Genomic DNA, 17,325 nt, shown 5'->3' with positions numbered 1-17,325 from the left:
CATTGTGTGTTTTTCTATCTAGACATGCTTTTAGTGCATTGACAGTGTTTTGGGGATCATTTTCATGCTAAAAACGGAAGGTGTTTCCAGTAAGGCTCGCTTAAAACCAAAGAGGTAGCTCAAGACTGTTATACTGTACTGGGCATGTCTGTGAATCTGCTAGCTGGGTATGTTTTGATATTATTGTACAATCATCAAATGTCATCTATGGTTCTAGAAAAAGCATATGACAGGGTACTAAGAGAGGAACTGTGGTACTGCATGAGGAAGTGAGGAGTAGCAGAAAAGTATGTGAGGGTGCTGCAGGAGATTTATAAGAACAGTGAGGCAATGGTGAGGTGTGCGGTAGGTGTGACAGAAAGGTTCAAGAAGGGGGTGGGATTACATCAGGGATCAATCAGGGAGCCCCTTCTTGTTTGCAGTGGTGATGGACAGGCTGATAGATGAGGCCAGGCAGCAATCTTTATGACTATGATGTTTGCAGACGACATTGTGATCTGTAGTGAGAGGAGGGGACAGGTGCAACAGAGCCTGGAGAACTGGAGGTATGCTCTGGTGTAACAGTGAGGATGCAAGGAGTGGTGGGTGAAGGTGGGTGAGGTTAACTGTGCCTTCTTCCTGTGTGAACTTTTATCAGTTTCGTTATTGAGAATATGTTTGACAATTACATGCAAATTAATAATTTTCCATAAAACAAACATACATACATTTGTTTTTAGAATCTCTTTATTAAAATTCACAGGTAAGACTATTCAGAAACTGACCATATTCAGAGTACTCTGACAAAACTATGTGCAGCAACCAACAAAGTTAAAGAACACGTCTGTTTTAATGCTTTGCCTACATTTTCAGTGCAAGATGAAGTTTTCATGCACAAACAACCAAACACTGAGGCGGGCACTGCAACACCCACGACATAGCTGCACTATCACGTGCTGCCTCTGGGTTATTTGTCTTCTGGAGAAAAAGATGTAGCTGAGCCCTAAATGTCTGTAAAGCAGCAACAAGCCAATGTACTTCGTGGAAACACTATGTCTCTGTAGGCGTGTGCCGCCGTAACACTACAGTCAGTACTGGTTCAAACAGAGAAACAGCTGCACTAAACTATTTCTTTTTATTAGGCTTTATTTTAAGAAGAAAGGATATTTAGCAAGTTAAAAAGGAAAAAGGGCAGTCGTAAAACACCTGTCATCCGTGGCGGTTGCCCGTTGCCATAGCAACTACCTTCATTCATCTCTTTCTGGTCAAATCTCAGGTGCCCCGTGTTCGCGCAGAGGGCTCTCCTGGGTGCGCGTTGCGTTGGACTTTCCCAATTGGCTGAGACCCTACCATACCGGAAAAACAGGGGGCGGTACTTCTTCTTAAAGAACACGTGCTGCATGCTGTATGACTAGATAGTTCAGTTCATTGTATTTAAAAGAAAAAACAAAATACTGGAAGTACAGCGTTGAATATTTCTTTTCCCTTTGTTTTTACAGAGTGAGTAGAGCTGTCAGATTTCTTAACAGCCTTCCCTCGAGCGGCTTTTTTGAAGGGACTGATGGTTAAACCGACGGGCAAAAAAAAGCTTTAATCCTAAGCAAGTATTAAAAAATACAGCACAATGATAGGTTCATTAAAGTTTAGAAGTTTTAAAATATTTTTATGCCTCATAGTCACTTCCTAAAACTCTTCTAAAGACTCTTCTGCGCTATGTTGCCTTTAAGGCTAAACACGGGGCATGAAAGCTGAAATCCCTCCCTTGACGTGGAAAAAAGACGCACGACAAGTCTTGCCTGTTTCTATTAAGGGTGCATAATTGTTCCAGCCCTCAAAAAAATTTTCTGTCATATTCTTCTAAAAGTGAATTAATAGCTGTGTTTTTTGTGTTTAAACAAAGAATTGTGTGATTGGTTTGTTTTATACAAAATGTGTTTGATGGTCCGGGAAACCTTTAAGCGGCGGAGTAAAGTGATTGGACGAAGTACTTGTCAGTCATTTGAAGTGTAGTTAGGTAGCGCTGCTCCGCCCTCTGCAAACTGCCAGCAGCTGCAGCTAGCAGCAGAGCAAATGTTCATTTGGATGCACACATTGAATGAAAGTCAGTGTAGGAGGCTGTAGTCAGCAGCAACTAACAATATCTGCACTAGGTGAAGTTATCGCACAGTGTAGATTGTAGGCACTCAGCTTCACAGGGTAAGCAGAGACACGCCTATACTTTGGAAAAATCCAGGTTGGAGATATTTGTGGCAGGGGAAGGTAAGATTTGCCGGGCTCTCATTCACCAAGAATTTCTGGTTAGACAGGTAGGTTAGCTAGCAAGCTAGCCTAGCTTACTAACCAACGTTATTCACTGCTAATTTCTCGTCGTCTTTTATTCTTTGGCCAATGAATACAGAGGTGATATGTCGTGACTTTGTCACCGTGAAATTACTATAATTGTTTATGACTTGACTGACATTTTCCGTGTGTATGTGCAAAATGTCACTGCCGGTACTGTTAGCATACTGGCTAACTTAAAGATATCATGTTTCATGTCATCAAGACGAGCTTGCTAGCTCCTGACACTGGCTAATTTGGTACAGTTAATGTTACATGCCGCATGCGGGGAAATACCGACGCTGAATGTCTGTCTGTGTGTCCAGGAGCAGGCGGTGTGAGGTAATGCAGCGGGTCACGGCGCAGCTCGTCGCCGGGCTGGTCGCAGCGGTGCTGTCGCTGCTGTCCGAGCAGTCCTGGGCAGATGGTGGGGGGCCCAGCCTCTCTGAACGGGTTATCTGGGCTGTAAATGCCGGGGGCGACGCGCATGTAGATGTGCACGGTATTCACTACAAAAAGGACCCACTGGAAGGGAAAGTCGGTAAAGGTGAGTGAACGTGATTAACTGTTAAGATGCGTGCGTGTCTTCGCTAGGCTTCACCTCTGATGTTCTAGTGAGAGTGACATTGTGAAGGTAGGTGCTCCACGGAGGTAAAATTGGCATTTCCTGCAGAAACCCCTGCGTGTTCTGGCTTCCGCAAGTAGCTCCAAACTTATGAGGAGTCAGCATAGAGGGCTACAGCCCCGCCCCACTCAATATGTAGAGGAAGCAGGTAGTGATGTGATCAGTGTGACTGGAGAACAGTTTTTGGTTCCATTTTTGATGCAAACTTATTGAACCTTGGTGAAAACGCAGCATGGTTGGTTACTTTTTTTGACGCACGGTGCTGTTATGTCATCAAATGTAGAGAAGGTCTGTGGGGTTTTGCAATATGCTGCAAGTCAACTAAAGCAGCACATTTCGAGTACTTTTGCTGTTAGGCAGATCTTGTCTTCTGATTGCATACCGAGCCTGATGATGTTGTCCGTTTGTAGCATCTAATTATGGGATGCGTCTGCCAATACTACGGTCCAATCAGGAGGACCAGATTTTGTACCAGACAGAGCGCTACAATGAAGACAGCTTTGGATATGATGTCCCCATTCGTGAAGAAGGAGAGTATATACTGGTTATGAAGTATGCAGAAGTTTACTTTGCTCAGTCACAGCAAAAGGTAAGGCAGTTTTAAAAAGCTGTTCATGGTATGATTTGCTAATTAATAAGAAGTTAATTTAGTGAGAATAATGAATAAAGGGACAGGAAGCATTTTTATATAAAATCATTTTTTGTTGCATTTAAATTGGTTATGGCCCAGTATATTTCCCATCTCATGACCACTGTGTAAAAGGAACATCATAACCTCACCCTTTAATCCACATGTTCTTGTACTTTATGAGTTGTTAATGTTCCCTGTTAAACGTGTCTGTGAGTGACAGTACAAGAATGAGGTGTTAATCATTACTGATTCAGGAATGTTTTTCCAGGTGTTTGATGTTCGTCTAAATGGCCACGTGGTGGTGAAGGACCTGGATATATTTGATCGAGTAGGACACAGTACTGCTCATGATGAGATCGTGCCCTTCTCTATTAGACGGGGCAAGCTGAGCGTGCAGGGAGAGGTGTCCACTTTCAATGGCAAGCTCACTGTGGAGTTTGTAAAGGTGAGTTGAATTATCTGAGCTTGGCTATTTTTACACACGGTTTACATACTGTGTGGGGTGGGGCTGTAGCTCAGGTGGCAGAGCAGGTCAGCCACTAATCAGAAGGTCGGTGGTTCGATCCTAAATATCCTTGGGCAACCCCATGTTTGCCAACTGGTGGTGGTCAAAGGCCCCCCCCCCCCGGCAGCTGTGGCTACAATGTAGCTTGCCATCACCAGTGTGTGAATGTGTAATGCAGGCCATTTACATACGAGTGCTGTATTTGGAAGTATTTGTCATTTGTTGAGCTTAAAACACTTTAAAAAAAAAAAAAAAGTCCAAAAACAGTGATGAACTAAGTGTTTAATTCTTATTTTCTATATCTTTAATAGTGTTTTAGCATTATAAGATGGCAACAAGCAGCTATGTGTAATAGTCAGAGGTTGGGAGAAAAGGTAGTACTCACTTTATATTAATATAACTCAAATACAGTTTGATCTAGATATGAGCATAACTACTTGTGTGTCATGGGTGCCGTTACCCCTGACACACATAAAGCTTTGCATAATGAACTCCCTTTGTGAAAGTGTCTCTTGATAGCCAGTTGGTGTGTGGGCTGTGAAACTGACTGATAACCATCCAGTATCTTATTGGCTCTTAGGGGAGAGTGAACTTGATGTGGCTTTTTTTTTTTTTTTCTGTTCCTACTATTATTGTCAAGGAACTGAAGAAAATAACTGGCATAGCAGATACTGTTTTTGCTGTTTATGGGTGGAGTCACAGAACCTGTTAAACTTAAAAGCCCTTAAAAGCCTAAAGCCCAGACCCTACCATGCTTCTTAAAAAAAAAAAAAAAAAAAAATTAAATGATGTTTTGTTTTTTTACCTCCCTGATACCACTACAACTACCTGTTAGATTATGAATTGTTATAAATAAGCTAAAAATTAAACCTAGGTGTACATCACTTGCTTTGATACTTGCAGGTGGTGAATTCAAATTAGTAGTGGAGGAAGGACAGGATTACTAAGAGTGTGGCACATCTGTGGTTTTCATTCTTTCTGAACAGTCTGTTTTCATGTCACAGATGTAGCGTGCTGTTTCACATTCGTTTCTGTGATTTTGAGTTTATTCATTTCTGGATCATCTTGACACATGAGCTTTGGTAAATATCAGGAGAATCACATCAAGATATTATCTGAAGCTGTCCTTTCCAACATTGAGCGCAAAACAGGTCTCTCACTGCTAGAAGTGGTTTATTTAGTTCAGGCCAGGGTGTTGTCTGAGTAGAGCATGCACAATAGAGGACGACCGCGCTGCCTGTGAATTTATTGGATGTTTACTTGCATCTATTTTCATATCGACACAGGTGGTCAGAGTTTTGTGGGTAATGTCTGCGAAAGTTGGGGGTGTCAAAATGGTTGGATTGGTTAACATTGTAACATCTTATTTTCCTTTAAACAATGTAATGCTAATGTAATGATTAAAAAAATAATAATTTCATCAGTGCTTGAACCCTGTGTTTTGAGGCATGCCCTTATCTCAGCTGACTCACAAACCTTGTTGCCTTCCTTGGTATCATTTATCCCCCATAGTGTCTTTAAGCTTTTCAACCTAATTGTCTTTAGAATAGTTTAGATTGTGCATCTTGTACCATATTTTTATATCTTATATCTCTTTCATGCTCCTGTTAATAGTGGAGTCGATGTTATCAGTGAGGTTCCCAATAAGTGCCTTTGAAAATGGTGGTTTACTCAGTAAGAGTTGTGTGTGTGTGTGTGTGTGTGTGTGTGTGTGGTCCTACTTAATTAAGTCAAGTAAGTTTTTATTGTTGTTGTTTTTTTTTTTCTTTTTGAGATTTATTTTAATTCATTGATATGACCTGCTATTTATTGCTTTATCAGAAGTTACTTAACAAAGTAAGAATTATTATCTCCAGTGTGAGTGTAGCAGCAGTATTATGTGTTTCCCATTCACATAATCCATCATGTTCGACTTTAGACTTTTGAGATATATGAACATGAATGAATTAAAATCTCCCAAAAAAAACCCAAAACTTACTTGACCTAATTAAGTAGGACTACTTACACACACATATAAAAATACATAAATCAATAAAATAATAAAATGCGCACATATGCGTGTGACTTCTTATTGACTGCTATTTGCGGTTTTGGAGTGACGCGGCAACATGACCAAAATTAAGTCATGGTTTCTGTTACTGTACAAATATTCTATGCAGTGTTCTCATTTCAAATGTGTTTAACTAGTTTCACTGAATGACTCCAAATTGAAATTGTCTAGTCACCATTTATTTTCACACACATGCATCATAATTATTACACTTTTCAGTTTATACTAGTAAATGTTGATCAATGAGCTGCAGCCATAGGAAAAAAAATACAGCTTTATGATTCCTTTTAAAGCTCTGAATGACAGCAGGTAGCCTGTTTGTAGGGCATGCGACTGTATGCTAAATGTATAAAGTGGCATACTTGGGGAAGTTTCTGCAGTGACCTCTTTCTTCCATTTTTTTGTGGACCACTGGCACTCTTTGCATTTTTCCTGTCTAAAAAGATTTCCTTCCCTGAATCAGTTGAACTCCATTTGGACACAAAATGTGATTAAATGTACACAAAACAAATTTCCCACGTGTGGGACTAATAAAGGTTATCTTATCTTATCTTACCACAAACTGAATGGGAAGTCGAGAAACAAATATGGGAACTCAAACAACTAAATGGGAGCTTTGAAAGTATATGTGGATACATGTTTTGCTTACATTTGACTCTGTTGAATCTGCTGTTTCAGGGTTATTATGACAACCCCAAGATCTGCGCTCTCTACGTGATGAAGGGGACATTAGAAGGTGAGTCCTGAGATTGTTAAACACATTGTTCAGCACTTTACAGTGAAGTGTGTTGACTAAAGCATTTTGACTTTTCGGGACCAGCGAGCTCTCCCTGACTTTTGTTCTACATCTTTTAAGATGTACCAAAGCTTCAACCTCACCCTGGCTTAGAGAAGCCTGAGGATGATGACGACGACGATGATGAGGGTGAAGTAGGCGAGGAAGGTGGGAAGAAAAAGCCCCCAAAAGGTACCCATCACAGGGTCCAGTCAGGCCCCCGAACACCAAACCCATACGCAGCTGACAACAGCAGCCTAATGTTTCCCATCCTCGTTGCGTTTGGGGTGTTCATCCCAACACTGTTCTGCCTCTGCCGGCTGTGAGCTAAAACTATCTACTAACGAGACGGACACGGGACTGTGAAGAAAGGGAGGAGGAGAATGAGGGGGGGAGGGGGTCATGGTGGTAACAGCAGCACAGGTAAAACATACACACAGGAGAGGGCTGGACAAGGAAGTACACAAAGAAGACAATAACTTTTGGAAGACCCACTGCAAGACGACGCAGATGCTGTAAGAATGGGGGGGAAGGAGATGCAGGAAGTGTATGCTGTGCGCTTCTCTGTGAATTTGTTTGCATCCACCTCTGCTGACCCTTTTGAACAGTGTTAGCCATTTCCACACCAGTCCTTCAAAGGCTGGGGAAAAAAAAAAAAAATTTCGGCATTAAAAGGATGCTCAGGAGTGTTTGGTCCGGGACGGTTTTTGTAAACTAAAAAGCATTGCTTTGTACGGGGCGTAGCAAGAATGCACTCCTGCTCAGCATCTGGCCAGACATGTTACTTTCAAATTGGAAATGGTACTGCTGAGAATTTGATTAAATAGAACTAACTAGAAATCAAACGTCACGGTTAATGGAAATGTAGTTGTCATCTGAGAGACAAGTGCAGAGATGGAATATTCGTATCTTTCTGTTCTAGTTGGTCCTTTTTTGTTGACGTGCCATCTTCTACCTGCCATGTTGAAATATCAGAAAGTCCTTTGCAAACCGGTGGGCTCACTTGCTGTCTAAGTCGCCTTGCCTTTACATAAATGTAGGTCGGGTTTCAGAAATGCATCTGTGTGCAGTGATGAACATCTTTGGTATTGTTCCACCAAATACTAAATCAGGGCCATCAAAAAATATCCTCATCTGTGATAACAAATTACAAGACCCTATTGGAGTTTGTTTGGTCGTTTTGTTTGTTTGTTCTTTTGGGGGGGGGGGGTCATCCCGAGGATGGATTTATTTTACAAGTCGCACATCTAATCTTTAAAAAAAAAAAAAAAAAAAAAAAAAGCCGTTTCCTTCAGTAAAAGACGCCATATTCATATTTAGTGAGAGGCAAAGTTCATGCTGTGAAAAGCTTCATTGAGTCAGTTACATCGCTGTATTTTCTGTGACATCTGCCTTTTTTTTTCCCCGTTCATTCACTAGTGCGTGTCTTTCTTTTTGTTTCACCAAAGAATGTCATTTTTGTTATTTTATCAGAAAACTTCAAACACGGTGGCCTGTTTTTGTTTGGTTTTTTTTGTTTTTGTTTTTTTTCATTTGAATTTTATATCTCTGTCCAAAATGTGTGTTTTTAAAACAAATGTGAGTAGTTGACTCTGAAATGTTAAACTATCACAACAGGTCAGGACTTCTTAATATTAGGATTCTAAATGATTACAAATCCCCCCCCCCTCGATACACTTGCCATGTATTCTCCAAGTCATTCTTTGTATATTGGATGTTTGTCCTCTGAGAGGTGAGAAAGCACAACAATAATATAAGTTTTTAAAAAAATCAACTGTGTACCAGATGTTATGTGTGAACCTTTATTCAATTCTTCTCTTAGCTTTTTCCATTCTGTTGTCGTCAAACGTTTCAGTGTTGCCTGTACCTTTTTGTGTAGTTACATTGTGAATTTCCTGTGGGGTCATATTTCGGTCTTTTGAGTTGATCAAATTGGGACAAAATGAAATCTATGAGCCTTCCCCCTCCGCCTCGCATATCTATGTTGTCGGCGTCCGCTTTGAGCTTTTGGACAAAAATGTTCTTCTTGGCTTTCCACGCAGACTGAAAAGAAGCTTTGGTTTTGGTGGCGTTGTTGTGAAGTCTCCTGTTAATGTATCTAGTTACTTACCTCAAGTGCTTAGCTCTACTCTGAGGATGATTTTGTAACTTTGCCTGTTTCACTAATGCGTCTTAAGTAATCACCACCCATCCACCCAATCCTCCTCTCCCTTCTCTGACTAGTATTGCTGTTGCCATAGGCAGTACTTGAAAAGTGATTAATAATTCAGGCGTCGTGGATGCGTCCTTACTCCTCAGTCCTCCTCCTCATTGTGATTGGTGGTGGTTTAAAAATTTGGTGCCAGAAAATATTTAGCCAGTTTATGGTAGTGTTGTGTGTGTTTTTTGTTTCTTTTGAATGTTGTAATATCTTACTCTTATTTCATACAGACTGGTGAGAAATGAAAGAACAAACCAACAGTGTTTCAGTGTGCCTTGGCACTGATTCCAGAAGTTTCCAGATAAGTGTGTCACGAAGGAAACTGACTGGTGTCTTATGTGGGAGCTTTAGCATGTTTGGGTTGTTTTAGTGTGAAGTTTACTCATATTTTCACTTTATTTTTGGTTGGGTTAAGGCAGCCAAACCTGGTGGGGTTTCCTAAGTGGTTAATTGTTAGTATCTTCAGAATTTTGCTGGTGATGCCAAAATGTCTTGACTGAGTCTCAGCATGTTGTGTTGTTTTGTTTTGTTTTTTTTAAATTGGGAGTGCGACTAGACTTGGACCCTCCTTCAAGTCACTCCCATCGGGTTTGAAGGTTTTTTGTTTGTTTCTTCTTGTAGGACAAAGATGACCATTTGATTGCATTGACCTTTGCCTTTATGGTGGCACTTAGGCTCGCTTGATGACACGGATATCGAGAATGCGTAGTCCTTCCATCTGTCTGCATTTTCTGCCACTTATCCAGGTCCCAGGACAGCTCCTTAAGCAGAGATCTCTCTCTCTCTCTCTCCCCAGCCACCTCCTTTACCTTCAAGTGTTCCTAAGACAGAGAGACACAATCTCTCCAGCGTGTCCGGGGTCTACTCCAGCCTAGTCCCAGTTGGACGTAACCGAAACACCTCATCCAGGAGCTCAGATCAGGTCCAAGTCAGATGCCTGATCGAGCTCAACTGGCTCATTTTGTTGCAGAGATCCAGCAGCTCTGCTGACCTGAATAGCCATCCAGTCTTTAAGGCAGAACCTAGACACCATTCAGAGGAAGCTCATTTCCACCGCTTGTATTTGCTCCGTCTTTCTTTTGGTTGCTATTTAGAGTTCATGGCCATAAGTGATCCACAGGTAAATCGACAGCTTCGCTTTCACGTTCAGCGCTCTCCTCACCATGACAGAGCACTGGAGCATACACCTGCTCCTTCCTTCTGTCTCACATACAAGACCTGGAGATACTCAACCACCTCCACTTGGGGCAACAACTTGCTCCCAGCTTGGTGTGAACACGCCACCCTTGTCATGTGCAAGCTTGCGTCCATCGCTCAAAGAAGTCATCAAGAAATTTTTATAGTTCTTTATTATAAATAGTGTACTATATATAATATAGTGTACAATTTGCATGGTTTAAAAAAAAAAAAAAAAAAAAAAAAGGGGGGGGGGGGCACACAGATGTCCTCTTGGAGCCTTGTGCTCACCCCTTGCAGGGAAAATATAACACCAGCTTCAGGGGGCCAAGTGGACCCAAGCCATCCCATCAAAATGCCTCATAGCACAGCAGAAAATAAGGTCTCCTCGCTGCAGTCAAGTGTGTGACTGATTTTTTTGTTTTGGGGTTTGTTTGTTTTTTCTTTCTTTCATTTGTCACCAATCTGTATAAGCGCCTTTCTTTCCTCTGAAAAGATGCAAAACGTTCATTTAATCCAGCGCCAAAGTCACCATATTCTGCTCCTCTGCAAGTCTACACAGTCGCGTTTGTATATAAGGTACAAGATCACACTTTTTATCGTGTGACGACAATGTTTTTGGTTTTGTTAATTTGGGGTTGTAGGTGAGGGTTTGTTTTTGATCTTGTCTTGTTTTGTTTCTTATGAAGATGACTTTGTGGCCTTTTCTTCTGGGGAGAAATGGTTATTGGTACAGAGTATAAAAATTCTAACAGGCAGCCAGATGAGCTGTCTGTTAAACAAATGAGGTTATCTCTGAATATATGGGATCTTCCATTGCGTTAGGTGTAATTTAAATCGGAGCGGGGCTGACCTGGAGATATTTTATAATACGCTTGGATTTGTTTGAAATTTTTTTTTCCTCAGGATTTGTTTTAGTTTGACTTTTTAAAACGTGATATATTATTGGTGTGACATTTTGCACTGCCTCATGTATTTTAAAATGTCATTTTTGTGTGTGTGTGTGTGCGTGCATGCGTCTTTGTTGCCTTGAATTGTTAAATACAAATGCGCTTTACCATCATTCGCCTTGAGGTGGCTCTTTTGTTGGCTTATGTCAAAACAGCCTTTTATTTTTATTTTTTTTCTTCCTTCTCTGTACAAAAAACTTTTCAGGGCTAGATTTTCATTCCACAGGAAGGACTCTTTTTAGGAGAACAGGACACATGTCAGAAGAATTAAAATGTATATCAAGTCTGTTCTTAACCTCAACTAAAAAACCACAAAAATTTTGCAGGAAAAGTGTAATAAACATATACCCACAACTTATTTCAAGCAGTCTCCTCACATCCTTCTTTCCAGACCTTTTTGTTGTTGGTCTCGTAGTTAACTACCGCAGTGGAATGAAGATCTGCTCTGCTTCTTTTTTTTTCTTTTTTTTCCACAAGAGAACCAAAGAATTTCAGTCATTCCATCCAAATTGTTCATCAGAGTCCTAACATGGTACAAAATAATTACCTCTCATCCTTTCTTTCACCTGGGAAACGTGCTAAATCAAACTAACATGTCATTTCATGTCTTGTCATCACGTTTATTGAGGCCATGCCAGAATACTCAATCTTGTTTTTGTTTTTTTTAAAAAAAATCATTGTAAAAGAGTCGTTTGAATTGCTCTGTAATTATTGTAAAATTGTTTTTGTTTGTTTTGGCATGTTGTTTTCTTTTTTTTTTTTTTTTTCTTTTTTTTTTTTTTTAAACAACTAAACATGTGAGATCAACTTAACCGGAAACAAATTTGAACAGCAGAAATCAGCCAACTTGTCCATTGCCCAGGCAGCAGCCCATTCAATTTGAACAGCCGGGTCTGCTGCCGTGAATGTGTATGCGTGAGACATGGAGTGTGCAAGTTGTACCTTATACGCACGCGTTTGGTAAATAATTGCTCTTCTGAGGGATGTAAGCAGCAGCAGGTGGACTGAGAAACTGTATGCGAGACCCCTGATCTTCTGCCTCAGATATGGCATATATGGGAACTGCTGATAAATGCTGTCTTTTTAATAAATGTGCTATTTTATCAGAATGTGTTGCTGCTGTTCTTCCACCTCCACCACCCAGGAGTTAACACCTACAATTATTTCAGGTCAGTTAATATTTGAACATAGTGCTCTGGTTAATTGAATTTCTTTTAGGCTAAGTACTTTGAAATTAAAAAGCGATGTATTAAGTGTGAAGTATGCTGGACTTGGTGTAGCGTACAAAAGTCTTGAGCCACCCCTCATTTCTCTTTCTCTTTGTTCCAAGGAGCCAGAGTTGTACTTAAGTAGTCTTGTCTGCTCATTTTCCCTGCAGTCCTTGTTCCTCCCCCACTTTCAGAGGAACTTATTCTGTTACGTTACCAATCACTTGAGCATAAAAGACTCGTAAGGGATAAATCAATATTGTCTACACATAATAGACAACTTGGCAAAACAAAAAGTAGTATTTAATCATTTTACTGCTAGTAGCCTGTTGCAGAAACACATCTGTTCCTATTTCTTTAGCCATATTTATGAAAAATGGCAAAGATAACAGTTTGACACATAATAGTGTTTTTACTCCAACAAGGAGACTCCCACAGAGCTGTTAGTCGAAAACTTGGTATATCTCTGCATGGCAAAAGCCTAAAGAAATATATCTTCACCAGATGAACAGTCTGCAAAAGTAATTTATGTAATCTAATGAGGTCTTTACTGAAAAATCCAGGAAAGATCTGATACTGAGAGATGCATCTGGACAGAAGTGGTCTGAGTGGAAAGAAGTCGTGCTTAATGAAGAGAAACGAGGAGAAAACACTGATCTATGCTAAATGACACAAGAACTGGACTGAACAGCAACAGATCTTATGGAGTGATTAATCCAGTATGTACAGAGGTACAACAGTGAGTGTGGACAGCCATCTGTGAGACACAGCGATGGCGATCTTTCCAAAACTGGTGAAACACAAAGTTCATAAAAGATTTAGATCCAAGTTTGACTGCATGGTTCAGTCATCCACAGCACCTAGTTCCCATTTTCTTAACAACATATAAAGAAATGAGGGACCTCTGCACAGTACTGTACCTTTTGTTGATGCATGAATAGCTTCCAACAGCTTGGCTTGGTAATTATTATTGATCTATCACACATTTGTCTGTATCAGGGTATATGTTGTCTGATATGTGCCAATATATTTTTAAGAATTTGTTTTTTAACTGAACTGCAGTAAAGATCGGGTCATCAGATAATTCTTGTTATTACTTTTAAACCAGTACATCATTTGATACCACCTAAATATCAGCATTGGCTAAAAATCCAGGACAAGCAAGGCTCTACCTTAAACCTCTTAACCTTAAAAGTGCCCGTGTCATGTGACGCCTTGCATAAATAACACAATAACATACATTATTCATTTTTTTTAATTACTTCACAAATGGATAATTGTCTCTCAGATGATGGTGGCTACTCACTGCCTGAACCCTTTGGCCAGATTATTGTTATTCAGATTAAGGGTAGCAGCTCTCAAATAGCTTTGAGTGCCTCACCCCCCACTGGCAATGAAGCGCCTTGAGGCGACTTTTGTTGTGATTTGGCGCTATATAAATAAAATTGAATTGAATTGAAATTGAATTGGCAAACTGAGTCAGAGGGTGAGATATTGTGTGTGTGTTTTTAATAATACAAATCCTCAAATAGTCTAAAAAGGCTAAAAACTGAACAAGCCTGAAACTGAATACCTCCATAGAGGCTGAAAATACACATGCCACACCACATCAGGAACATCTGGATCTCATTTTGTGTCATAGTCCTTCAGTTTGGTATATATTTGGCGATAAGATGCAAAATTGTATCTTACAATTATAAAGAATTGTTCCAGAAAATAAGAATTTTGAATCCAGAAACAAAAAAGAATCGCTTCCAAGTCAGGCAAAGCACCACCTCAGGACCGCCTGGGGTTTTTTTTGTTTTTTTTTTAGCTGGGGCTCTCATCTCTTATTTTCTGTTTGTCCTTCATAAGTATATATTTTCATTATGAAACCCTTATTGAATGGCAGCAGCGTCGTGGCATCTTATGCCTTGTGTTCCTCTGTGCCATAAATTTAGGGACAGTAACACAGATGAATAAAGTCAACACTGTCGTCTAAAGAATTTTATTAATAGCTGATTTATTGTGTAGCCAATAAGTTATTTTATGGTCAGTTCAACCACATAAGCAAATTTTGAGTAAACAAATGAAACAAATGAAAATCACAAAAAAAAAAGTGAACGATGATAATCATCAGTTTCTGAGGTATGATAGAAAAGTGTCACAGGGTCCGAGGGTCTAACCATACGTCCTCACAAATGAACAGAATAATCGCAGCTCAGTTCAGCATGGTTGAAGCACATGTGCAAGCCCTTTGTTTGTCCAGGTGTTGTTTTTTTCTTCTTTTCCCACCAACTGTGAAAACTTCTTTAAATAGAAGCACGAGGCAGATTCATGCGTAGCTAAAGGAGGACAGCTGCTGAACAAAGCAGACTGAGGAGGCCACGCGTTTTGCTGCTGGACCGAGTCTCATAACCACAAAATTACACAAACTTACAGTATGTCATATTTACAATGTACATATTTACATATATAGAGAGAGAAATAGATAGTTTACATAAGATTTAGCCTATAAATTAATCATTTTGACATTTGAAGTGCATCCTTTTGTGTTCAGCTGGTAATGGCAATAGACCGATGAATGCTGCCATGCAAAAACAGTCAGGTCCAACTGTTAACCTGATCCAAAATAAAGAGCCATGAAAGGTGTGTGCGTAAAGTCAACACCACCAGCTCTACATGACACCTCAGTTCCACCCTGACTGCAACCCAGGACCAAGCCCAGATCCAGAGGAGGACTCCCCAACATGTTGTCCTGCGGATCCTTTACAAAGGGGTTTTCACCCGGCGGATCTCCACCGGACAAAAACACCACTCGCCAGATGTTTGTCAAGCTGGGGCCCCGCCTTCGACCACTCATGACCTCCTGTGCGCTGTGGAAAAGGAACAGCAGGTCCACTCTCAATTCCACGGTGTGACCCCGTGACCCCAGAGTGTACCTAAAGGTGGCAAGAGACAGTGTCACAATCAGGCCAGCCATTCCCAGAGCCCATCAGTTAAATGATATTACTGGGTCTTGAATAAGAGTGTGTGGAAAAACACCAAAAGTACATTTCTTGAGTTTTGAGCCTGTACCTTGTAGGAAGCTTGTGCTTCGCCATGGATGGAAGCACAGGGCGGATGTCCAGATGTTGCGGGTTGGATAGCTGAAGGTGAAGCTCGGCTCTTGTAACCGTTAATGACAAGATTTCCCTGGTGAGGACAAACTCCACACCCGTATCTGGTGAGGCGGAGAAGAGGCAATTAACAGTCTGCCAGAGTCACGGTACAGCATTTCATGTCACAGAGAAGCACATTCACTCATGTCAGGCTCTGCCGCAGAGGTGATGTTTTCACTCCTAATGCCTTGTTAATGAGTCAGCAGGATGGCTCAACAATTCTTGAAGGGAACATTAAGCCAGCTAAGACTCATTTGTGTTCAGATAACACAGTCCTCCCCACAGCTGCATTATTATCATTATCCACCCCCAAACTGCCTTTCTGTCTTCACTTCACCTCTGCTGAAAAATGATATTTTTCAGAGGAAAAGCCAGAATGCCTACTCTGTGTGTGGCTGCTTCATGTTATTCATGTTTCTTTGCTTAATTTTCTGCTAAATTAGGTACCAATTCATCCCTGTAATTTATTCACTTAGTTCATCGCTCATTAGACCCATTCAGAATGGTTTACTGAACAAAGTTTCTCTTCTTTCCTGATTAATATGCAGCACAACTTTTTTTTTTAAACTCTGGAAATATTAAGATTCTTAATATAGCAGGTAAGCTCAAGAAATATGAGAAGAAGCTGTGTGGAGGCCAGCTGATGCTTACAGATGTGAAGAGTCCGTTCCCGTGGTTACCACACAGCTAGTTTTATGTATTGAACTGAACTCTGTTTTGGAGGATTAACCACGGGGATTATCATCGATTTTAGTTGGGTTTTTTGTTTGTTTGGGGGATTTTTTAGAAATACTCCCTCCCATCAGGATCAGTCCCGCTCAGCACATCTGACCTCCACAGGACGAGCATGAAGTTAAAGTGAAAAGTTAAAGTTTCTTTTGCCTGGGTGTATTCTCTCTTTTTTTTTCTTACCTCCTCTCATGCGACCTTGAATCCCTTTCAGCCTCCTGCAGTTTTCTCCTTCTTGACAGCAGCGGTAGACGCGCCGGACGAAGCCGAACAGAGGTTTTCCTGGAAAAACCAACCCACGTGAAGCTCTCGCGGAAAAGTGCCGCATGCTGATCTCCAAACGCGTCCCGCTATCCACGCGAGCTTCTTGCGTGTTCTCCAGCCAAGGTGCTTCCAGTTCCGCGCACCGGTCCGTGCGTAAAGTCGCTTCGTGTGGCTCCCGTGACAAAAGCTCCGATGTGCCCACCGCGCGCCCGAACACTCCACAGCAGCTCAGCATCATTAAAATGAAAAGTGATGTAATCCGCGTGCAGTTTGAAGAGGCCATGGTGAAATCCCGAATTCCGCCCAGTGCTTTTCCAGCGACGAGGAGCGGCCACTTCTTCTCTGATGCCAGCTCTCCAAAGCCCTGCGGCCAGTTTGAACCCCTCGCTATTATACCCCACTGACAATGGGGGGACAACACACCACTTAGAATTTGAATCCTGGCCCTCCTCACAGTCCCTGCCCCTCCTTTTGTCCGTGCCTTACCCACCCATTTGACCCCCGCTGCCTTTTATTGAATGCGCCTGCATAATTAGGCGCCCCCAGAGCGCCGAGCAAGCCCATTCACATTCAGCTACTTAGCTAATTGCCCTAATTACTCCATAGCTGGATGGTCGAGAACGACCTTACTCGGAACACGTATAGGGGAGGATATTCTGAGAGAGCAAAAGTATGAACATCTTACAGGCATGCGTTTGGCATTTCAGACCGCTTTGCACACACCTGTTCATGGTCGTTTGAACGGAGGCATTAAGCAAGAGGCAGAAAACAACA

At 41.2% G+C, this 17,325-nt stretch overlaps 2 protein-coding genes across 3 annotated transcripts; one reads left to right on the top strand and one right to left on the bottom strand.

Moving 5' to 3' along the window:
- The first annotated feature begins 1,991 nt into the window (after positions 1-1,991).
- mlec (malectin) lies at positions 1,992-12,319 on the top strand. 2 transcript variants are annotated; one of them, XM_084945460.1, is made up of 7 exons: positions 1,992-2,238; positions 2,625-2,845; positions 3,334-3,512; positions 3,823-3,999; positions 6,788-6,845; positions 6,966-7,076; positions 9,881-12,319. In XM_084945460.1, the coding sequence occupies exons 2-7, from the start codon at positions 2,644-2,646 to the stop codon at positions 9,907-9,909; spliced, it is 756 nt and encodes a 251-aa protein (XP_084801586.1). In that variant the 5' UTR covers positions 1,992-2,238; positions 2,625-2,643; the 3' UTR covers positions 9,910-12,319. The 2 variants fall into 2 exon arrangements, with proteins under 2 accessions (XP_084801586.1, XP_084801584.1); XM_084945458.1 differs by having other exon boundaries at positions 1,995-2,238; positions 6,966-12,319.
- Positions 12,320-14,389: 2,070 nt separating this feature from the next.
- On the bottom strand, positions 14,390-17,302 carry LOC146375633 (uncharacterized). The gene is made up of 3 exons (XM_084945750.1): positions 16,471-17,302; positions 15,476-15,620; positions 14,390-15,339 (listed from the first exon to the last, which is right to left on the bottom strand). The coding sequence occupies exons 1-3, from the start codon at positions 16,832-16,834 to the stop codon at positions 15,015-15,017; spliced, it is 834 nt and encodes a 277-aa protein (XP_084801876.1). The 5' UTR covers positions 16,835-17,302; the 3' UTR covers positions 14,390-15,014.
- Between the last annotated feature and the right edge of the window lie 23 nt (positions 17,303-17,325).

Source organism: Perissodus microlepis, chromosome 12 (genome assembly GCF_051167445.1).
Source record: "Perissodus microlepis isolate ML-2025 ecotype Zambia chromosome 12, ASM5116744v1, whole genome shotgun sequence".
NCBI classification, from domain to species: Eukaryota; Metazoa; Chordata; class Actinopteri; order Cichliformes; family Cichlidae; genus Perissodus; species Perissodus microlepis.
Note: the sequence above shows the minus strand (reverse complement) of the source record. Positions and strands in the feature narration are given on the sequence as shown.